The sequence below is a fragment of the Schistocerca cancellata genome, chromosome 7 (genome assembly GCF_023864275.1).
Source record: "Schistocerca cancellata isolate TAMUIC-IGC-003103 chromosome 7, iqSchCanc2.1, whole genome shotgun sequence".
Taxonomy (NCBI): domain Eukaryota; kingdom Metazoa; phylum Arthropoda; class Insecta; order Orthoptera; family Acrididae; genus Schistocerca; species Schistocerca cancellata.
In genome coordinates this window covers 72,251,886-72,274,862 of record NC_064632.1, presented here as the reverse complement: position 1 = coordinate 72,274,862, position 22,977 = coordinate 72,251,886, and the positions used below count along the sequence as shown (strand labels likewise).

At 45.2% G+C, this 22,977-nt stretch overlaps 1 protein-coding gene across 2 annotated transcripts in view; it reads right to left on the bottom strand.

Annotated features, from left to right (window-relative positions):
* Positions 1-22,977, bottom strand: part of LOC126092605 (endoglucanase A-like) — a 201,957-nt gene that overhangs the window by 67,434 nt on the left and 111,546 nt on the right. Inside the window, exons 1-3 of one of the 2 annotated variants that reach the window (XM_049908304.1) lie at positions 22,548-22,699; positions 22,115-22,282; positions 9,754-10,032 (exon numbers count right to left, since the gene is read on the bottom strand). The exons of the other annotated variant lie outside the window; for it this stretch is intronic. Coding sequence (XP_049764261.1) covers positions 9,754-10,032; positions 22,115-22,282; positions 22,548-22,599 — 499 coding nt within the window. The 5' untranslated portion in view covers positions 22,600-22,699. Of the gene's footprint in view, positions 1-9,753; positions 10,033-22,114; positions 22,283-22,547; positions 22,700-22,977 lie in introns of those variants that run through there. 2 annotated transcript variants of the gene reach the window in all.

Sequence of the window (22,977 nt, the reverse complement as noted above, 5' to 3'; positions counted from 1 at the left end):
AAACTTCCTGGCAGATTAAAACTGTGTGCCCGACCGATACTCGAACTCGGGACCTTTGCCTTTCGCGTGCAAGTGCTCTACCATCTGAGCCACCGAAGCACGACTCACGCCCGGTACTCACAGCTTTAATTCTGCCAGTATCTCGTCTCCTACCTTCCAAACTTTACAGAAGCTCTTCTGCGAACCTTGCAGAACTAGCACTCCTGAAAGAAAGGATACTGCGGAGACATGCCTTAGCCACAGCCTAGGGATGTTTCCAGAATGAGATTCTCACTCTGCAGCGGAGTGTGCGCTGATATGAAACTTCCTGGCAGATTAAAACTGTTAGAGTCTCGGTCGGGCACACAGTTTTAATCTGCCAGGAAGTTTCATATCAGCGCACACTCCGCTGCAGAGTGAGAATCTCATTCTGTTACTGATCTGTTTGATTGATGGGGCTGCTAAGTGCTATACCACCTACAGCACTCCCCTGACTTAAGCCCTCGTGAATTCAACTCTATTTCTAACAACACTTCACGGCATTCGCTTCAGAACTGCTACAAATTCGTCGGGCAACAGACCGCGCCGCTCGAACTGTCAACACAACTGACACTGCTAAGAGTATCCTACGACTTACACATCGCTGGCAACGGGTTATACGTAATGCTGGTGACTACTTTGAAGGTCAGTAAAACTTTGAAACGCTTATCTATTTTGTACGAGCTGTAAATAAATGGTTGCCACTATTAAAGTTCCAACCCTAGGAGGATGGTCGTTCAAATCGCCGACAGGATGGTTTCTTTGAAAAAACACACGAAATTTCCTTTCCCATTCTTCAAAAACCCGAGTTTATGCTTCGTCTCTAACGACCCTTTCGTCGACGATGTAGGAAATACCTGTGCCGTCGTATATGCGAGCAAAGCCGTAGTTAAAAATCAATATACACTGAAATGGATGATGAATGCACAACATGAAAGGCCCATGAAAAGAAATTACCCTTGATAAGGGTTAACGAAATAGCAAGGAGGTGATATGAATGTTAAATATCTATATCTGATGCAGTTATTGGCAAAACTCATACGTGGGATGGATAATACACTCCTGGAAATTGAAATAAGAACACCGTGAATTCATTGTCCCAGGAAGGGGAAACTTTATTGACACATTCCTGGGGTCAGATACATCACATGATCACAGTGACAGAACCACAGGCACATAGACACAGGCAACAGAGCATGCACAATGTCGGCACTAGTACAGTGTATATCCACCTTTCGCAGCAATGCAGGCTGCTATTCTCCCATGGAGACGATCGTAGAGATGCTGGATGTAGTCCTGTGGAACGGCTTGCCATGCCATTTCCACCTGGCGCCTCAGTTGGACCAGCGTTCGTGCTGGACGTGCAGACCGCGTGAGACGACGCTTCATCCAGTCCCAAACATGCTCAATGGGGGACAGATCCGGAGATCTTGCTGGCCAGGGTAGTTGACTTACACCTTCTAGAGCACGTTGGGTGGCACGGGATACATGCGGACGTGCATTGTCCTGTTGGAACAGCAAGTTCCCTTGCCGGTCTAGGAATGGTAGAACGATGGGTTCGATGACGGTTTGGATGTACCGTGCACTATTCAGTGTCCCCTCGACGATCACCAGTGGTGTACGGCCAGTGTAGGAGATCGCTCCCCACACCATGGTGTTGGCCCTGTGTGCCTCGGTCGTATGCAGTCCTGATTGTGGCGCTCACCTGCACGGCGCCAAACACGCATACGGCCATCATTGGCACCAAGGCAGAAGCGACTCTCATCGCTGAAGACGACACGTCTCCATTCGTCCCTCCATTCACGCCTGTCGCGACACCACTGGAGGCGGGCTGCACGATGTTGGGGCGTGAGCGGAAGACGGCCTAACGGTGTGCGGGACCGTAGCCCAGCTTCATGGAGACGGTTGCGAATGGTCCTCGCCGATACCCCAGGAGCAACAGTGTCCCTAATTTGCTGGGAAGTGGCGGTGCGGTCCCCTACGGCACTGCGTAGGATCCTACGGTCTTGGCGTGCATCCGTGCGTCGCTGCGGTCCGGTCCCAGGTCGACGGGCACGTGCACCTTCCGCCGACCACTGGCGACAACATCGATGTACTGTGGAGACCTCACGCCCCACGTGTTGAGCAATTCGGCGGTACGTCCACCCGGCCTCCCGCATGCCCACTATACGCCCTCGCTCAAAGTCCGTCAACTGCTCATACGGTTCACGTCCACGCTGTCGCGGCATGCTACCAGTGTTAAAGACTGCGATGGAGCTCCGTATGCCACGGCAAACTGGCTGACACTGACGGCGGCGGTGCACAAATGCTGCGCAGCTAGCGCCATTCGACGGCCAACACCGCGGTTCCTGGTGTGTCCGCTGTGCCGTGCGTGTGATCATTGCTTGTACAGCCCTCTCGCAGTGTCCGGAGGAAGTATGGTGGGTCTGACACACCGGTGTCAATGTGTTCTTTTTTCCATTTCCAGGAGTGTACATGGATTAGTCGTATTTTACCTGAATCTTGACTACCAGACAATATGGTTCTTAGCTTTTCACACAGTCAAACGTAGCAGCTTAAATTTCTCGTGAAGTGCAGTGCAATGGTTCCGCTCACACCTGTAGAGACGCTAACATCATCAGTCTCCTAGAACTTAGAACTACTTAAACCTAACTAACTTAAGGACATCACACACATCCATACCCGAGGGGGGATTCGAACCTGCGACCGTAGCGATCGCGCGGTTCCAGACTGAAGCGCCTAGAACCGCTCGGCCACACTGGCCGGCCCTGGCTCAAATTCCCATAAGTTGTTTGAAAAATGTGGCATCAGTTTTGTCCTACTGCAAATATGACATATACGCTAATATGCTGATGGCCTCCAGTTGTATCTATGTGCAAAACGAAAAAACCTGAAGACAGAGATCGAGATCGAGAATTTTAGTACTATGAAAATGGGCACAGAATATAAAGTTCAACGCATCCAAAGCCCAAGTGGGACTGGTTGGTCATTCTATGCTCATTAACCCTAAATGGTTGGGAATCCCTAAGATTTTTAATCTTAAATGGGACAAACATTAACTTTTCTACCTCACCAAAGTGCCTAAAAGTAATAATATATGAAAATCTAAATGAAACTGAGCTCGTAACAACAATGTGCATGGAGTCACCGCAGCTCTCCATGCACTATAAAAACATGAAAAACTTTTCCCTCTTGACCTGAAAAAGAAACTTGTAGGAACGCTTGCACTTCCAATTATGGATTAGAGTGATGTTACCCTGCAAGGACTTTCTCAGGAATGTTCGCGACGCCTAGAACTGGTTATGAGCGGCTGTGTTCGATTTATCTCTAACGTTCGACTCTTTGATCATATTTCACCATCATGTGCAGAGCTACCCTGGCTGCATGCAGTGAAGCGCAGAGCTTTCCAAGCCCTCTGTCTTCTCTACCGTCTTACCAACATACACTGTCCTCACATCTCTCCGTGACCTTAACGCTCTTGCCTGAACTACATGTCGTGGACACCCGTCCCCATCAGATCAAAATCCTTTCTATACCACTTCATCACCCAGCCACTTTCCCTAAGTCCTTTTCAGTAGCAGTAACTCGACTTCGGAATAACCTTCCTCATTGTATTAGAGGACTGAATAACATCTCCAGTTTCAACATTCATTTTATGACATACGTACTGAAGGAATAATAGTGACTACAGTTGTCCCAGTATGGACTCGTTGCCCTTTACACCCTTATTTCCAACCAGATCTTCCTCATTTCTCAAGATTTTCCTTCCCCAGAACTCGCTATATCAGAAGATAGCTATTTGGTAGACCTATAAATTAATTTTCCATCAGCCACTATCTTTATTATTACTATTGTCATTATTATTATCATTGTTATTGAAAGCAGCAGTAGTATAAGTACTGCCAGTATTAACGTTATTAACCCTTAATCAGTACTATTAATTCATAAGATCTGTACAGACACTTAAATCATTTTATTACTACTTTTCATATTAAAATTAAAGGGCAAGAGAAAACGTAAATACACTCCTGGAAATTGAAATAAGAACACCGTGAATTCATTGTCCCAGGAAGGGGAAACTATATTGACACATTCCTGGGGTCAGATACATCACATGATCACACTGACAGAACCACAGGCACATAGACACAGGCAACAGAGCATGCACAATGTCGGCACTAGTACAGTGTATATCCACCTTTCGCAGCAATGCAGGCTGCTATTCTCCCATGGAGACGATCGTAGAGATGCTGGATGTAGTCCTGTGGAACGGCTTGCCATGCCATTTCCACCTGGCGCCTCAGTTGGACCAGCGTTCGTGCTGGACGTGCAGACCGCGTGAGACGACGCTTCATCCAGTCCCAAACATGCTCAATGGGGGACAGATCCGGAGATCTTGCTGGCCAGGGTAGTTGAATTACACCTTCTAGAGCACGTTGAGTGGCACGGGATACATGCGGACGTGCATTGTCCTGTTGGAACAGCAAGTTCCCTTGCCGGTCTAGGAATGGTAGAACGATGGGTTCGATGACGGTTTGGATGTACCGTGCACTATTCAGTGTCCCCTCGACGATCACCAGTGGTGTACGGCCAATGTAGGAGATCGCTCCCCACACCATGATGCCGGATGTTGGCCCTGTGTGCCTCGGTCGTATGCAGTCCTGATTGTGGCGCTCACCTGCACGGCGCCAAACACGCATACGACCATCATTGGCACCAAGGCAGAAGCGACTCTCATCGCTGAAGACGACACGTCTCCATTCGTCCCTCCATTCACGCCTGTCGCGACACCACTGGAGGCGGGCTGCACGATGTTGGGGCTTGAGCGGAAGACGGCCTAACGGTGTGCGGGACCGTAGCCCAGCTTCATGGAGACGGTTGCGAATGGTCCTCGCCGATACCCCAGGAGCAACAGTGTCCCTAATTTGCTGGGAAGTGGCGGTGCGGTCCCCTACGGCACTGCGTAGGATCCTACGGTCTTGGCGTGCATCCGTGCGTCGCTGCGGTCCAGTCCCACGTGCACCTTCCGCCGACCACTGGCGACAACATCGATGTACTGTGGAGACCTCACGCCCCACGTGTTGAGCAATTCGGCGGTACGTCCACCCGGCCTCCCGCATGCCCACTATACGCCCTCGCTCAAAGTCCGTCAACTGCACATATGGTTCACGTCCACGCTGTCGCGGCATGCTACCAGTGTTAAAGACTGCGATGGAGCTCCGTATGCCACGGCAAACTGGCTGACAATGACGGCGGCGGTGCACAAATGCTGCGCAGCTAGCGCCATTCGACGGCCAACACCGCGGTTCCTGGTGTGTCCGCTGTGCCGTGCGTGTGATCATTGCTTGTACAGCCCTCTCGCAGTGTCCGGAGCAAGTATGGTGGGTCTGACACACCGGTGTCAATGTGTTCTTTTTTCCATTTCCAGGAGTGTAAGTTTCTGGAATCATCCCTTCTTTTCTTTCATTATGCGAATGATTTAATTTGCAATTTATACAGCATGGCTGTCGAATGATGGCATGGAATGGAAGAGGATAAGGGCAGAGCAGTTTTAGTGTACTTCACAGAACAAACAGATTACGGAAACGAACTGTAGATTTATTACTCAACGAGGGTGACGTGCTAACATATAGTTCACCTCAAGACGTTCTTGGGGTTCATCAAACACATTAAACTTCTCGTGAATGATTCGTTAAGAATCGTTCTACAGTGACCAAGGCAATCGTAAATACGAAAACAGTCAATCTTCCTCTTAGTATTACGGGGAAAGTACAACAGAGAGAGGAAAGAAAACACTCAAAATCATTTATTTACTGTTTCACACAGAAAAACTACACCATCTACTCCTTGAGCTCATCCTATTTCTGAATTCAGAGAGTATGTCATACCAACAGGGTTGTGCCACGGGCTTTTGTACTCAGATCAACAGTAAGTGTCCAAATTGCTATAAAAATCATAAAATAAGATATCAGAATGGGCCTCCCGTACGCATTGGTAAACACGTTCATTCAAAATGTAGCACCTACCAACCAAGTAAGTGACTTAGATCCTGTATATTACGGCCCAGAAGCTCAGAAACGCAGTGGGGGTGGCGCACAAGAAATCGACTTACTCAGACGAGTTCAGAATTAAGAAAATTCCACATAATTCAGTATACATGCAAATGGTCGTACAAATCAGTAGTTCGTGATTAACCCCTAAAAAGCATAGTTTTAAGTTAGCCACATGTCGTGTAGCACGTGAAAAGAGCGAACCCCCAATCTGTAATAAGTCTTAAAAGATACGTAAAATGATAATTAATGGAAATTATACACCTTGAAGCAGGTACTCGTTAAATTCTGCACACTGCGACCAATCTTTAAATCAACACAGATAAGTTCTGTCTGTACATCTGAGGACATGTGATTGGCTGAGGACCGAATTAGGTAACTTCAAGAAATATGGAATAATGAGAAAATAATGGAGAATTTGTAAAGAACACAAGTATTCGCTTGAATTACAGAAATGTGAGCTATTCTTTAAGCAATATGATATTACAATCCCATGGACATTATGGGCACGTGATAAAGATAAGTGCCGAGTCGAACAAAGATTAATACAAGGACACGTACTAGGCAATGACCGAAAATTACTATACAATAATCACTGACATGGAATTTAAGAAGAAGAGGAACACGTAAGCAAGGGAAAATACTACGTTCTATAGTTCTAAACGAACACTTCCGTCGGGTCTACAACCGAAATAATGAAACCCATCTCACATGTATCGTACACGGAGAAGAAAGCACATATTTGGCTTAAATATGCAGATGAAAAGAGCTCATGACTTAACGAAACAGTCACCATTGGTGAATGAAATGGATTAATTACCCACTAGGAGCTAGTTGAATAAAATCATTACCTTTATCGTTTCGACTAGTATGCTAAGAGTCATTCACCCCTCCTTCCACAATGCCAGTGACAGTGGAGAGACAAGACCATCAACTTTGTTGTCAAGAGTGGGGATAACTTTTCGTTAGCCTGGGAGGGAGAGTACCAAACATTCCGCAGGGAGTGTTTTGTCCCTGCTCTCGCCTTGGTTCTGTTCAACAAGCTGCCTGTATCACCCACTACAACAACCCAGTTACACTGGCAATGCAAAGCCATTACCTTACACCCTCCGATAAGTGGAGACAAGTATAATATATCATCATTCACATGTTGATTCACACATGAACACATATAGAGAAAATTAGCCAAAGAATGGGTTGTGAGCAAGTAAATTGACATACAACGGTCGCTCTCCCCATCTGCAAAGTCTCTGTAATGTGACAAAGTAAAATAAATAAATAAGTAAAATGACAGGACACTAGACAAGTGCCCTTAACAAACATGAGCTGGCTGCAACATTGATTTTCCAGTATGTAGATACGAATGCTATTTTTTTAACCTTTGATCGATCGTGAAATGGAAACCACAATCAAAACTCAAAAATATTTTATCTGCAAAATTTTGCTACACCTTCCATCTACTTCTCCACATAGTCGGCAGTCCGACTTACATATTTGTCGTAGCATGCTACCAACTTTACAATACCCTCACCATACAAGGCAGCGATCAGTGATTTACGCCAACTCCCTACACTGATATGCAGTTTTCTGTCCGTGCCAAAATTCTCCTCATAGGCAGCTGTACATCTGAGTGAAGAGACGAAAACCAAAGATGATGAGAGCCAATTCTGTGCTGTGTGATGGGTCGTCTAACACGTCCCAATGTCCGATAATTGGCATGAAGGAGAAAACACATGACTGGCTCCATGAAATCAGGCGAAACCCCTCAACAGGAATTTCACACTTGGTGGGAGACACTGTTGTTGTAGGCATCCTTACATGTTCACTGTGCGCTCGAACTGAGAAGTACGGCAGTGCGGCGTGAAGCGATAGATTGGCAAGACAGAGAGTAGAGGTAGTATGCACCATATCTCCGAAAAGATTCCCCACATTTACACTGTGGTTTTAATGCAGCTACCAATCTCAGGTTGAAAAAAATAGCCATTATATATCCAATATACACTACTGGCCATTAAAATTGCTACACCACGAAGATGACGTGCCACAGACACGAAATTTAACCGACAGGAAGAAGATGCTGTGATATGCAAATGATTAGCTTTTCAGAGCATTCACACAAGGGGGGCGCCGGTGGCGACACCTACAACGTGTTGACATGAGGAAAGTTTCTAACCGATTTCTCATACACAAACAGCAGTTGACCAGCGTTGCCTGGTGAAACGTTGTTGTGGTGCCTCGTGTAAGGAGGAGAAATGAGTACCATCACGTTTCCAACTTTGATAAAGGTCGGATTGTAGCGTATCGCGATTCCGGTTTATCGTATCGCGACATTGCTGCTCGCGTTGGTCGAGATCCAATGACTGTTTGCAGAATATGGAATCGGAGGGTTCAGGAGGGTAATACGGAACACCGTTCTGGATCCCAACGGCCTCGTATCACTATCAGTCGAGATGACAGGCATCTTATCCGAATGGCTGTAACGGATCGTGCAGCCACGTCCTGACCCCTGAGTCAACAGATGGGGCGTTTGTAAGACAACAACCATCTGCACGAACAGTTCGACGACGTTTGCAGCAGCATGAACTATCGCTCGGAGACCATGGCGGCGGTTACCTTTGACGCTGCATCACAGACAGGAGCGCCTGCGATGGTGTACTCAACGACGAACCTGGGTGCACGAATGGCAACACGTCATTTTTTCGGATGAATTCAGTTTCTGTTTACAGCATCATGATGGTCGCATCCTTGTTTGGCGATATCGCGATGAACGCATATTGGAAGCGTGTATTCGTCATCGCCATACTAGCGTATCACCCGGCGTGATGGCATGGGGTGCCATTGGTTACCAGTCTCGGTCACCTCTTGTTCGCATTGACGGCACTTTGAACAGTGGACGTTACATTTCAAATGTGTTACGACCTGTGGCTCTACCCTTCATTCGATCCCTGTGAAACCCTACATTTCAGCAGGATAATGCACGACGGCATGTTGCTAGTCCTGTACGGGCCTTATTGGATACGGAAAATGTTCAATTGCTGCCCTGGCCAGCACATTCTCCAGATCTCTCACCAATTGAAAAGGACTGGTCAATGGTGAATAGGCAACTGCCTCGTCACAATACGCCAATCACTACTCTTGATGAACTGTGGTATCATGTTGAAGCTGCATGGGCAGCTGTACCTGTACACACCATCCAATCTCTGATTGACTCAATGCCCAGGCGTATTAAGGCCGCTATTACGGCCAGAGGTGGTTGTTCTGGGTACTGATTTCTCATGATCCATGCACCCAAATTGCGTGAAAATGTAATCACATCTCAGTTCTAGTATAATATGTTTGTCCAATGAATACCCGTTTATCATCTGCATTTCTTCCTGGTGTAGCAATTTTAATGGCCAGTAGTGTATACGCTGTGCGTGCGCGAGAGCGAGTGCGCGAGCGTACATGTGTGTGTGTGTGTGTGTGTGTGTGTGTGTGTGTGTGTGTGTGTGTCGTCTTCTGGTGGTTTCCAATTGCTGTACACTATTTGATGGGATCGTACACGGATAGAGTTGCAAGTGTCTTTTTGGTACACATGACAAATCGCTAGAGATGTGGCACGCAGCTGTTACGCTGGGATGAGGTGGTAGGTGGCCATCGGTTGGAGTGGAGAACTACAGCCTTAAAGATTTGAAGAGAAACTCACCGGGGAAGGACTCGTTGAGCAGGTAGGCGGGCCTGGGGAAGTCGATGTCCTCGGGCCGGCCCCAGTAGTTATGGTCGGTGGTGCCGTTGCCCACCTGCAGGTAGAGCTGGTTCGGCTGGGGGTGCGCCTTGAGCAGCCAGTCGGTGCCCCACTTGATGGCGTCGCGCACTCCGTCCAGGGCACCTGCCTGCTGGTAGCCCTGTTCGAACTCGATCGCACCCCATGACAGCACAGTGAACGCTGACGCCGCGGGGAACGTGAACTTGACAAAGTCTCCAGCTGCAAAAATAGCACACTCTTCGATACCTGCCAGGCGCTTGCGTAAGATTTTTAATTTATGGTGTAGGCACTATACAGTACCTCAATATCAATTGCCACTTTTGCCTGGAATTCATATACTGGGTGATCAAAAAGTCAGTATAAATTTGAAAACTTAATAAACCACGTAATAATGTAGATAGAGCGGTAAAAATTGACACACATGCTTGGAATGTCATGGGGTTTTATTAGAACAAAAAAAAATTTCAAAAAATGTCCGACAGATGGCGCTGGACAGCAAAACGTCAGTGACTGCGCATGACAGTCGTGTATAAAAGGAGCTGTAATGAGAGAGAGAATCAGATGCGCCAGCAGTCGCAGCATGTTGACTTTAGCTGAAAAGGTGCTTTTAGTGAAGCTGTATTATCAGAATGGGGAATGTGCTAGTTCAGCGTTACGGTCCTATCGCCAGAGGAAGGGGATTCGAACGGGTAAAGGTCCTTTGACAAATGCAGCGGTGGCGAGAATGATTTCGAGTTCGAAGCGACAGGTTGTTTAGACGATATATCCCGTAGTGGCCGACCGAGCACAAGGCGTAATGCTGCTGAGACAGTTCAGGAAGAAATGGAGACTTTAGCGGGTTCGTCTATGCACGGGGAAGTCAGCGCTCGTGCAGTCGCACGTCGCACCGGCATTCCATACACTACTGTTTGGTTGGCACTGACGCGTACCCTCCGAATCCATCGGCATCATGAACTGTTACCTGGCGATTTAGTGAAGCGGAGGGCATTTGCGGTGTGGGCGTTTCAAAAGATGGCGGAAGATGACGATTGGTTGAGTAACGAGTTGTGGACCGACGAAGCTCATTTCACGCTCGCATGGTCTGTCAACGCCCACAACTGCAGAATTTGGGCTACCGAAAATCCTATAACTGTCGTGGAAACTCCATTGCACGACGAGAAAGTCACGGTATGGGTCGGATTTACCACATCTACCGTTATCGGGCCTTTTTTTCTTCGAGGAAAGGCGTGATTCTGGTTTTGTAACTGCTACCGTGACGGGTGAGAGGTACGCCGACATGTTACAGAATCGTATCATCCCCAGCCTGGCTGATAAACACCTGCTGGAACGTATGATGTTTATGCAGGATGGCGCTCCACCCCATATTGCTAGACGCGTGAAAGATCTCTTGGACACGTCGTTCGGTGATGCTCGTGTGCTCAGCCGCCACTTTCGTCATGCTTGGCCTCCCAGGTCCCCAGACCTCAGTCCGTGCGATTATTGGCTTTGGGGTTACCTGAAGTCGCAAGTGTATCATGATCGACCGACATCTCTAGGAATGCTGAAAGACAACATCCGACGCCAATGCCTCACCATAACTCCGGACATGCTGTTCACAACATTATTCCTCGACCACAGCTATTGTTGAGGAATGATGGTGGACATATTGAGCATTTGCTATAAAGAACATCATCTTTGCTTTGTCTTACTTTGTTATACTAATTATTGCTATTCCGATCAGATGAAGCGCCATCTGTCGGACATTTTTTGAACTTTTGTATTTTTTTGGTTCTAATAAAACCCCATGTCATTCCAAGCATGTGTGTCAATTTGTACCTCTCTATCTACATTGTTCCTTGATTTATTCAGTTTTCGAATTTATACTAACTTTTTGATCACCCGGTATTTTAACTAAGTATTCGTCTCACTTTCAACAAAAACTGTATTGGCAGCACTTGTTTCAAAGTATGTTAGTATTCTGAAGAATACTGCGTAAAAAAAGTACGTATACAAATTTCGTGTTTAGAGAAAATAAAAAGGAAAACTTCATGTTGTAAAAATGTCACATGTGCACCATTTCCTCGCTATGGGTCCTTGAATATTGGGCACTGGTGATGTACAGAGATGGTGTTAAGACCCTGTGCGATGAATATTGCTTCAGAGATGTTGCTGAATACTTCGTCCCTTTATATTAATGCGCAGCTGGTACCCGCATGCTGAACGAATAATGGATGCAGCTTCAGTTAAACAGGCGAGCATCTCTTTCTATCAGTGTCTCGTACACCAAACGCTTTGTTCTCCTCATTTCCCTTTTCAGGCTTTCTAGCTTCCGTACCACGTTAAAATTTCTGACATTCCACTCCCGGCCTCCTAAAACGTTATTCTTTCATTTGTTATTCAGCCTTTTTAACTAATGTAGCTATAAAATTATGTCATTGCTTGAAACATAGTTCAGGAAATGTGATTTCATAAACATTGAGCTGCATGAAAACGAAACTGCAGGGCAAAATTCGCCAGAGAGACGGGTGAATTATGTGTACAAATATGTTTGAAGCATATGAAATGTATGTGAAGTATGTGGCAACTGTGTATGTGGGTAAAACCACAGGTGAGAAGGTCCTCCTAAACTTGTAGATCGATTCAAGCAAATTCGATACTCATACTACTTATTCTCTGAAAAGGAATACTGTGGGGGTAAGAATGAGAACGCTGCTGTTTGAGTAGGGGTGACAGCGGGGAGAGAAGAAGAAGGGGTGGGAGAGATAGACACAGATACGGGAGAGAAGGAGACGCACATAGGGGGGGGGGGGGGGAAGGCCAGAAGGGGAGGAGATGGACAGAGAAATGGAAGACGAGGAAAATGTCGTACGAAATACTACCAGAAAGGTTTGATACTGTCCCACCAGCAGTCACGCAATGATATAGTTCCAGTATGATGAGGTCCCACCACACATTGCTCCTGATGTCAGAGAACGGTTAGACAATGTGCTCAACAACTGTGGTAAACGGAAATGCAGTGTGGCTAGGGTCTCCCGTCGGGTAGACCGTCCGCCTGGTGCAAGTCTTTCGAGTTGACGCCACTTCGACGACTTGCGTGTCGATGGGGATGAAATGATGATGATAAGGACAGTCCCTGATCGGAGAAAATCTCCGACCGAAAGAAGGGAACCCGGGCCGTTAGGCATGACATACTGACGCGCTGACCACTCAGCTACCAGGGCGGACAACAACTGTGGTGAAATGGGAGGGATGCGCTAGTACGTGGCCACTACGTTCTCCCAACCTCACTCCCATGATTTGGTGAGGATTACTTGTGAGGAATGGAAAGAGACAAGGATTTCTAATCAGCAGATGAGTATAGGGAAATATCGAAAGCAGCAAAGAATGGTATAACTGGAGTGAGATTCGTTATGAATAGGAAGGTAGGACGGAGAATGTGTTACTGTGAACAGTTCAGTGATGTTCTGTTCAGAATCGGCAACAAATCAACACCGACAACGATAGTTCAGGTGTACATGCCGACGTCGCAAGCTGAAGATGTAAACATAAAGAAAGTGTATGAGGATATTGAACAAGTGTTTCAATGCTTAAACGGAGATGAAAATATAAGTCATGGGAGACTGGAATGCGATTGTAGGGGCAAAAGGAGCAGAAGAAAGAATATGGATTCAAATGGCTCTGAGCACTATGGGACTTAACATCTGAGGCCCTCAGTCCCTTAGAACTTAGAACTACTTAAACCTAACTAACCTAAGGACATCACAAACATCCATACCCGAGGCAGGATTCGAACCTGCGACCGTAGCAGCAGCGCGGTTTCGGACTGAAGCGCCTAGAACTGCTCGGCCAAAAAGGCCGGCAAAGAAAAGACTAACTGAGTTCTGCAATAAATATCAGCAGGCAAGGTAGAGATTTCGAAATCAGGTACTGCATTGTAAAACGTACTCAGCGGCACATAGAGTTACTCAGCAGCAGATAGAGTCTCAAATCGTAATTTAGTAGTGATTAAGAATTAATAAACTACTCAGGATGAATCAATACGCAAAGATTTGGGATTCGGAAGCACCCAAGAATGAAGAAGTACGCTTGAAGCTCTCTGAGGCTACAGACACTTCCATGAGGAACAGCTCAGTAGGCAGTTCAGCTGAAGGCGAACGGACATCTCTAAAAAGGGTAGCCACACAAATTGCGAAAGAAACATAAGTACAAAGAAGGTTACTACGAAGAAGCCATGGGTAACAGAAGAAATACTTCTTTGGTCGATGGAAGAAAGAAGTACAAAACCGTTCTGGGAAATTCAGGAACACACAAATAGGGATGAAATAAATAGGAAGTGCAGGGAAGCTAAGGCGAAACGGCTACATGAGAAAATGTGAAGAAATCGGAAAATAATTACTGTAAGAAAGACTAACTGAGCATATACAAAAGTCAAAACAACCCTCGGTGAGATTGAAAGCAAGGGTGATAACATTTAGAGTGCAATGGTAATTATACTGTTAAATGCAGAGGCGAGAGCGGATAAGTGGAAAGAGACCACTGAAACCCTCTGTGAGTGGAAAGATATGGCTGATGCGATTGCAAAAGAAGTATGAGTCAATGGGGAAGAGATAGGGTATCCAGTATTACAATCAGAATTTAAAGGAGCTTTGTAAGACTTAAGATGAGATAAGGCAGAAGGGATAGATAACATCCCATACAAATTTCTAAAAACATTGCGGGAAACAGTAACAAAACGATTATTCACGTTGATGTGTGGAATGTATGAGATTGGAGATGTACCCTCATACTTTTGGAGAAAGATCATCCATAAAATTCTGAAGATAGCATGAAGCAACAAGTGCGAGAATTATCTCACAATCAGCTAAACAGCTCATGCATTCAATTTTCTGACAAGAATAATACACAGAAGAATGGAAAAGAAAATTGAGAATGTGTTAGATGAAGAACAGTTTCGTTCCAGGAAAAGTAAAGGCAGCCAAGAGGCTTTTCTGACGTTGCGGTTGATAAGGAAGCAAGACTAAAGAAAAATCAAGACATAGTCATAGGATTTGTTGACGCGGTAAAAGCGGTCGACAATGCAAAATGTAGGAAGATGTTCGATATTCAGAGAAAAATAGGGGTAAGCTATAGGGAGAAACGGATAATACACAACATGTACAACAGACACGAAGGGATAATAAGAGTGGAAGATCAAGAACGAAGTGGTCAGACTATAAAAGGCTAAGACGGGGTTGTAGTGTTTCACCCCTACTGTTCAAGCTACACATTGAAGAAGCTACCGTGGAAATAAAAGAAAGGTTCAAGAGTAGGTGAAAGGAATTCAATGACAAGATTCTCTGATGACATTTCTATCCTCAGTGAAAGTGAAGAAGAATTATAAGATCTGCTGAATGGAAGAAACAGTCTATTGAGTTCCGAAAATGAGTTGACAGTAAATCGAAGACAGACGAAAATAATGAGAAGTAGGGCTGAAACGATAACAGCAAGAAACTTAATGTTAGCATTGATGATCACGAAGTAGATGAAGTTAAGGAATTCTGCTACTTAGGCAGGAAAATATCCCAACGGAGCAATGAGTACATCAAAAGCAGATCTGCACTGGAAAAAGGGCATTCCTGGCCAAGATAAGTCTACAGATATCAATTTGAGGAAGTAATTTCTAAGAATGTACGTTTGGACCACTGCGTTGTGTGGTAGTGAAATATGGACCGTGTGATAACCGGAAGAGAAGAGAATCGATGCATTAGAGTTGGGTGCTGCAGACGAATGTTGGAAATAATGTGGACTTATAAGATAAGGATTGAGGGTGTTCTGCACAGAAACGGAAAAGAAAGGACTGTATGGAGAACATTGACAATAAGAAGGAACAGCATGGTAGGACACATGTTAAGATATCAAGGGCTAACTTCCATGGTACTAGAAGAAGCTGAAGGGGATAATAAATGCAAAGAAAGACAGAGATTGGAATATAGTCAGCAAATATTTGAGAACGTAATTTACAGGTGCTACTCTTAGATGAAGAAGTAGGCACGGGAAAGAAATTTGTAGCGGGCCGCATCAAAACAGTCAGAAGATTGATGACTCGAAATTCTGCGGCATATTCGGATACTGAAAGTAAATGTGTTGGGAATAGAGTTAGTCTCAAAGAAGTAATAAATTTAAACGCCTTGCATGATGCGGTAGTTTAGCCCCCTTTCCCTCCTACATCTACGAGTATTATATATTTTTGGTTATTGTTCAGGCAATGTTTCGCAAAGGCTGGAGATTGAAGAATTCTGATTCAGCCGTTGCGGAACATTGCCTGAACAATAACCACAAATACATAATAGGTGTAGAAGTCTTACACACAGAGGAAAATGGAGCTAAACTCAACCAATTCGAAATTTTAGGCATTAAAAGACATATGTGTACGGCCCCACACCTAGTATTAAACGAGCAACTCAATTCAGTTATTCACCTCTTTTGGATGAGATTACAACTCCAGGATAGAAGCAAAGCTTTGGACCTCAGAACATCAATAGATAAAAAGTTATTGGCTGATGCACAACTTTAGCCCCGTTATGTAAGTGTAATTGCTGAATTATGTAAGTCCATATGTAATTTGTTAAAAAATGATCAATGAAGTAATTTTCGATTAAGCTATGGATCGATATCTCAAGAAGTTGATACTATTATCTTTGCCTTATCATCATGTTTAGCTGCGCATTATCATCTTTGGTAATCAGTAATGTACTTGAAAATGGGCTTATAACCCGAAACCTAGGTTCTTCAGGTACATTAGTAACAAAATTTGTGAAACAAGGCAAAAACAGTGTTTGTTTAGTTAATTTACAATGTTTCCCCAAGAACCCACAATTCATTCAATTAAAATGATTCTGAGAATATACGTTGGGGACACAGCGTTGTATGATAGCGAAGCATAGACTGTGGGAAAATCCGTACTTGAGATGTGATGCTATAGAAAAACGTTTTTGTGTGCTATGATTTAATGAACATACGCAATTTCTGCAGATAAGCATATGTGCCCCCCATGAACCATGGACCTTGCCGTTGGTGGGGAGGCTTGCGTGCCTCAGCGATACAGATGGCCGTACCGTAGGTGCAACCACAACGGAGGGGTATCTGTTGAGAGGCCAGACAAACATGTGGTTCCTGAAGAGGGGCAGCAGCCTTTTCAGTAGTTGCAGGGGCAACAGTCTGGATGATTGACTGATCTGGCCTTGTAACATTAACCAAAACAGCCTTGCTGTGCTGGTACTGCAAACGGCTGAAAGCAAGGGGAAACTACAGCCGTAATTTTCCCGAGGACATGCAGCTCTACTGTATGATTAAATGAGGATGGCGTCCTCTTGGGTAAAATATTCCGGAGGTAAAATAGTCCCCCATTCGGATCTCCGGGCGGGGACTACTCAAGAGGACGTCGTTATCAGGAGAAAGAAAACTGGCGTTCTACGGATCGGAGCGTGGAATGTCAGATCACTTAATCGGGCAGGTAGGTTAGAAAATTTAAAAAGGGAGATGGATAGGTTAAAGTTAGATACAGTGGGAATTAGTGAAGTTCGGTGGCAGGAGGAACAAGACTTTTGGTCAGGTGATTACAGGCTTATAAATACAAAATCAAATAGGGGTAATGCAGGAGTAGGTTTAATAATGAATAAAAAAATAGGAGTGCGGGTTAGCTACTACAAACAGCATAGTGAACGCATTATTGTGGCCAAGATAGACACAAAGCCCATGCCTACTACAGTAGTACAAGTTTATATGCCAACTAGCTCTGCAGATGATGAAGAAATAGATGAAATGTATGACGAGATAAAAGAAATTATTCAGGTAGTGAAGGGAGACGAAAATTTAATAGTCATGGGTGACCGGAATTCGTCAGTAGGAAAAGGGAGAGAAGGAAACATAGTAGGGGAATATGGATTGGGGGGAAGGAATGAAAGAGGAAGCCGCCTTGTAGAATTTTGCACAGAGCATAACTTAATCATAGCTAACACTTGGTTCAAGAATCATGAAAGGAGGCTGTATACATGGAAGAAGCCTGGAGATACTGACAGGTTTCAGATAGATTATATAATGGTAAGACAGAGATTTAGGAACCAGGTTTTAAATTGTAAGGCATTTCCTGGGGCAGATGTAGATTCTGACCACAATCTATTGGTTATGAACTGCAGATTGAAACTGAAGAAACTGCAAAAAGGTGGGAATTTAAGGAGATGGGACCTGGATAAACTGAAAGAACCAGAGGTTGTAGAGAGTTTCAGGGAGAGCATTAGGGAACAATTGACTGGAATGGGGGAAAGAAATACAGTAGAAGAAGAATGGGTAGCTCTGAGGGATGAAGTGGTGAAGGCAGCAGAGGATCAAGTAGGTAAAAAGACGCGGGCTTGTAGAAATCCTTGGGTAACAGAAGAAATATTGAATTTAATTGATGAAAGGAGAAAATATAAAAATGCAGTAAATGAAGCAGGCAAAAAGGAATACAAACGTCTCAAAAATGAAATCGACAGGAAGTGCAAAATGGCTAAGCAGGGATGGCTAGAGGACAAATGTAAGGATGTAGAGGCTTGTCTCACTAGGGGTAAGATAGATACTGCCTACGGGAAAATTAAAGATACCTTTGGAGAGAAGAGAACCACTTGTATGAATATCAAGAGCTCAGATGGCAACCCAGTTCTAAGCAAAGAAGGGAAAGCAGAAAGGTGGAAGGAGTATATAGAGGGTTTATACAAGGGCGATGTACTTGAGGACAATATTATGGAAATGGAAGAGGATGTAGATGAAGATGAAATGGGAGATAAGATACTGCGTGAAGAGTTTGACAGAGCACTGAAAGACCTGAGTCAAAACAAGGCCCCGGGAGTAGACAACATTCCATTAGAACTACTGATGGCCTCGGGAGAGCCAGTCATGACAAAACTCTACCATCTGGTGAGCACGATGTATGAGACAGGCGAAATACCCTCAGACTTTAAGAAGAATATAATAATTCCAATCCCAAAGAAAGCAGGTGTTGACAGATGTGAAAGTTACCGAACTATCAGTTTAATAAGTCACAGCTGCAAAATACTAACACGAATTATTTACAGACGAATGGAAAAACTGGTAGAAGCCGACCTCGGGGAAGATCAGTTTGGATTCCGTAGGAATGTTGGAACACGTGAGGCAATACTGACCTTACGACTTATCTTGGAAGAAAGATTAAGAAAAGGCAAACCTACATTTCTAGCATTTGTAGACTTAGAGAAAACTTTTGACAATGTTGACTGGAATACTCTCTTTCAAATTCTGAAGGTGGCAGGGGTAAAATACAGGGAGCGAAAGGCTATTTACAATTTGTACAGAAACCAGATGGCAGTTATAAGAGTCGAGGGGCATGAAAGGGAAGCAGTGGTTGGGAAGGGAGTGAGACAGGGTTGTAGCCTCTCCCCGATGTTATTCAATCTGTATATTGAGCAAGCAGTAAAGGAAACAAAAGAAAAATTCGGAGTAGGTATTAAAATTCATGGAGAAGAAGTAAAAACTTTGAGGTCCGCCGATGACATTGTAATTCTGCCAGAGACAGCAAAGGACTTGGAAGAGCAGTTGAACGGAATGGACAGTGTCTTGAAAGGAGGATATAAGATGAACATCAACAAAAGCAAAACGAGGATAATGGAATGTAGTCAAATTAAGTCGGGTGATGCTGAGGGAATTAGATTAGGAAATGAGACACTTAAAGTAGTAAAGGAGTTTTGCTATTTAGGGAGTAAAATAACCGATGATGGTCGAAGTAGAGAGGATATAAAATGTAGACTGGCAATGGCAAGGAAAGCGTTTCTCAAGAAGAGAAATTTGTTAACATCGAATATACACTCCTGGAAATTGAAATCAGAACACCGTGAATTCATTGTCCCAGGAAGGGGAAACTTTATTGACACATTCCTGGGGTCAGATACATCACATGATCACACTGACAGAACCACAGGCACATAGACACAGGCAACAGAGCATGCACAATGTCGGCACTAGTACAGTGTATATCCACCTTTCGCAGCAATGCAGGCTGCTATTCTCCCATGGAGACGATCGTAGAGATGCTGGATGTAGTCCTGTGGAACGGCTTGCCATGCCATTTCCACCTGGCGCCTCAGTTGGACCAGCGTTCGTGCTGGACGTGCAGACCGCGTGAGACGACGCTTCATCCAGTCCCAATCATGCTCAATGGGGGACAGATCCGGAGATCTTGCTGGCCAGGATAGTTGACTTACACCTTCTAGAGCACGTTGGGTGGCACGGGATACATGCGGACGTGCATTGTCCTGTTGGAACAGCAAGTTCCCTTGCCGGTCTAGGAATGGTAGAACGATGGGTTCGATGACGGTTTGGATGTACCGTGCACTATTCAGTGTCCCCTCGACGATCACCAGTGGTGTACGGCCAGTGTAGGAGATCGCTCCCCACACCATGATGCCGGGTGTTGGCCCTGTGTGCCTCGGTCGTATGCAGTCCTGATTGTGGCGCTCACCTGCACGGCGCCAAACACGCATACGATCATCATTGGCACCAAGGCAGAAGCGACTCTCATCGCTGAAGACGACACGTCTCCATTCGTCCCTCCATTCACGCCTGTCGCGACACCACTGGAGGCGGGCTGCACGATGTTGGGGCGTGAGCGGAAGACGGCCGAACGGTGTGCGGGACCGTAGCCCAGCTTCATGGAGACGGTTGCGAATGGTCCTCGCCGATACCCCAGGAGCAACAGTGTCACTAATTTGCTGGGAAGTGGCGGTGCGGTCCCCTACGGCACTGCGTAGGATCCTACGGTCTTGGCGTGCATCCGTGCGTCGCTGCGGTCCGGTCCCAGGTCGACAGGCACGTGCACCTTCCGCCGACCACTGGCGACAACATCGATGTACTGTGGAGACCTCATGCCCCACGTGTTGAGCAATTCGGCGGTACGTCCACCCGGCCTCCCGCATGCCCACTATACGCCCTCGCTCGAAGTCCGTCAACTGCACATACGGTTCACGTCCACGCTGTCGCGGCATGCTACCAGTGTTAAAGACTGCGATGGAGCTCCGTATGCCACGTCAAACTGGCTGACACTGATGGCGGCGGTGCACAAATGCTGCGCAGCTAGCGCCATTCGACGGCCAACACCGCAGTTCATGGTGTGTCCGCTGTGCCGTGCGTGTGATCATTGCTTGTACAGCCCTCTCGCAGTGTCCGGAGCAAGTATGGTGGGTCTGACACACCGGTGTCAATGTGTTCTTTTTTCCATTTCCAGGAGTGTAGATTTAGGTGTCAGGAAGTCGTTTCTGAAAGTATTTGTATGGAGTGTAGCCATGTATGGAAGTGAGACATGGACGATAACTAGTTTGGACAAGAAGAGAATAGAAGCTTTCGAAATGTGGTGCTACAGAAGAATGCTGAAGATAAGGTGGGTAGATCACGTAACTAATGAGGAGGTATTGAATAGGATTGGGGAGAAGAGAAGTTTGTGGCACAACTTGACTAGAAGAAGGGATCGGTTGGTAGGACATGTTCTGAGGCATCGAGGGATCACAAATTTAGCATTTGAGGGCAGCGTGGAGTGTAAAAATCGTAGAGGGAGACCAAGAGATCAATACACTAAGCAGATTCAGAAGGATGTAGGTTGCAGTAGGTACTGGGAGATGAAGAAGCTTGCACAGGATAGAGTAGCATGGAGAGCTGCATCAAACCAGTCTCAGGACTGAAGACCACAACAACAACAACAAGCATATGTGAAAACTCAAGGGTAATATATTTTCTGAGTTTCTAATTCATATTCATTTAGAGGAAATAACTGTACTCATCAAGAAATATTAATGTAGTTACATGTTAAATAACCCGTGAATTTGAACCTAGTTGGCTGTAAATGTATTAGAACGACAAGCTGTGACGTTAGTAATTTTTATACCGGCTCCAGCAAACTTTCTAGACCACAATAAACTGCTTAAAAATTTAAAACTGGCCATTCGGAGCTACACTGACTGAAATGAACATAAAGAACAGTGTGCTTCAGCAGTTGGTGAAATACTTTAATGGTATTAGGCGTTCTGATTCTGTCGTATGAGGTGTTTTACAGACCGTTGAGTATCAAAATAGGGCGGTCGTAGAGTGCTTGCAAATCGTGAAATATAAAGACACTTCTTATTTATACGTTGTGCAATGTCAGTGAATATCCACAAAAAGTATGCCTCACTGCAGTAAGATTTCGGAGAAATCAGTGTTTCATTAAAGTGTGAAAGTACCACATTTGTCAACAAAAGCTAATACTACTGCTTGCGTGTCATTTTTCGACATTTTTAATACATACCGTCGAAGTAGCCCTGCGTGAGGTCTTCGCCGAAGATTCCTTTGTCGTCGAGACAAGAGTCCTTGCGCCAAGAAACTAGAGGATCCATGCCGGTCAGTTTGCCAGAGCGCTGGGCCTGGTAGAACAGCAGCGACTTGTAGATCACCTCAGTGTAGTTGTACGTCGCGCCTGTGGAACACGTCACACAAGAATATGGAGGGAAACGTCTCATAAAACTGGCCAGCATGTATGTTTACGGTAAATTAAAGTTAACTGCTTTTGTATATGAATTGACACAGTGCGGGAATATCACATTTAGAATTCTGTAAATATGAGATTAAATTCCCCCTATAAAAAATTAAGCTTGAGAACCGTACGAGATATTTTTACATAACGTCTGTCTATTAAATGTTCGTCGTTGTGCGATTAACTTGATGAGCATAAGTTATCTAACCGAATGCGACGCCGACGATCGCCAGCAGCGACAGGGCAGCCAGACGAGCCATGGTTGTATCCTACTCCAATATCTCGTCAACAGACTCGTATATTTAGACATATGCACTCATTCGTATTGCTGGATTCTTTTTTATCACAGAGGATTCTGTTAGTAAACACATCTGTTTACCATCTGCGACGCCCATTACCTTTGTCACATACGTGAGCATAACGCTACATTTGTCTGTGTGCTGTCTTGCTAATAAGGGCAGGCTAGAGGTGACAGTTTCTTTATGAGTTTGTTTTGAATGTCTAGCACAAAGAAGGCGGTTACAGAGAACCACGCGTCTCGTGCACTACACAGTACAGTGTATTTTTTTTTCAATGCAGCTTTTGTTCCCGACTCTTAGTTTGATATTTCTTGTCAAGCTGAAATGTAACAGCAGACG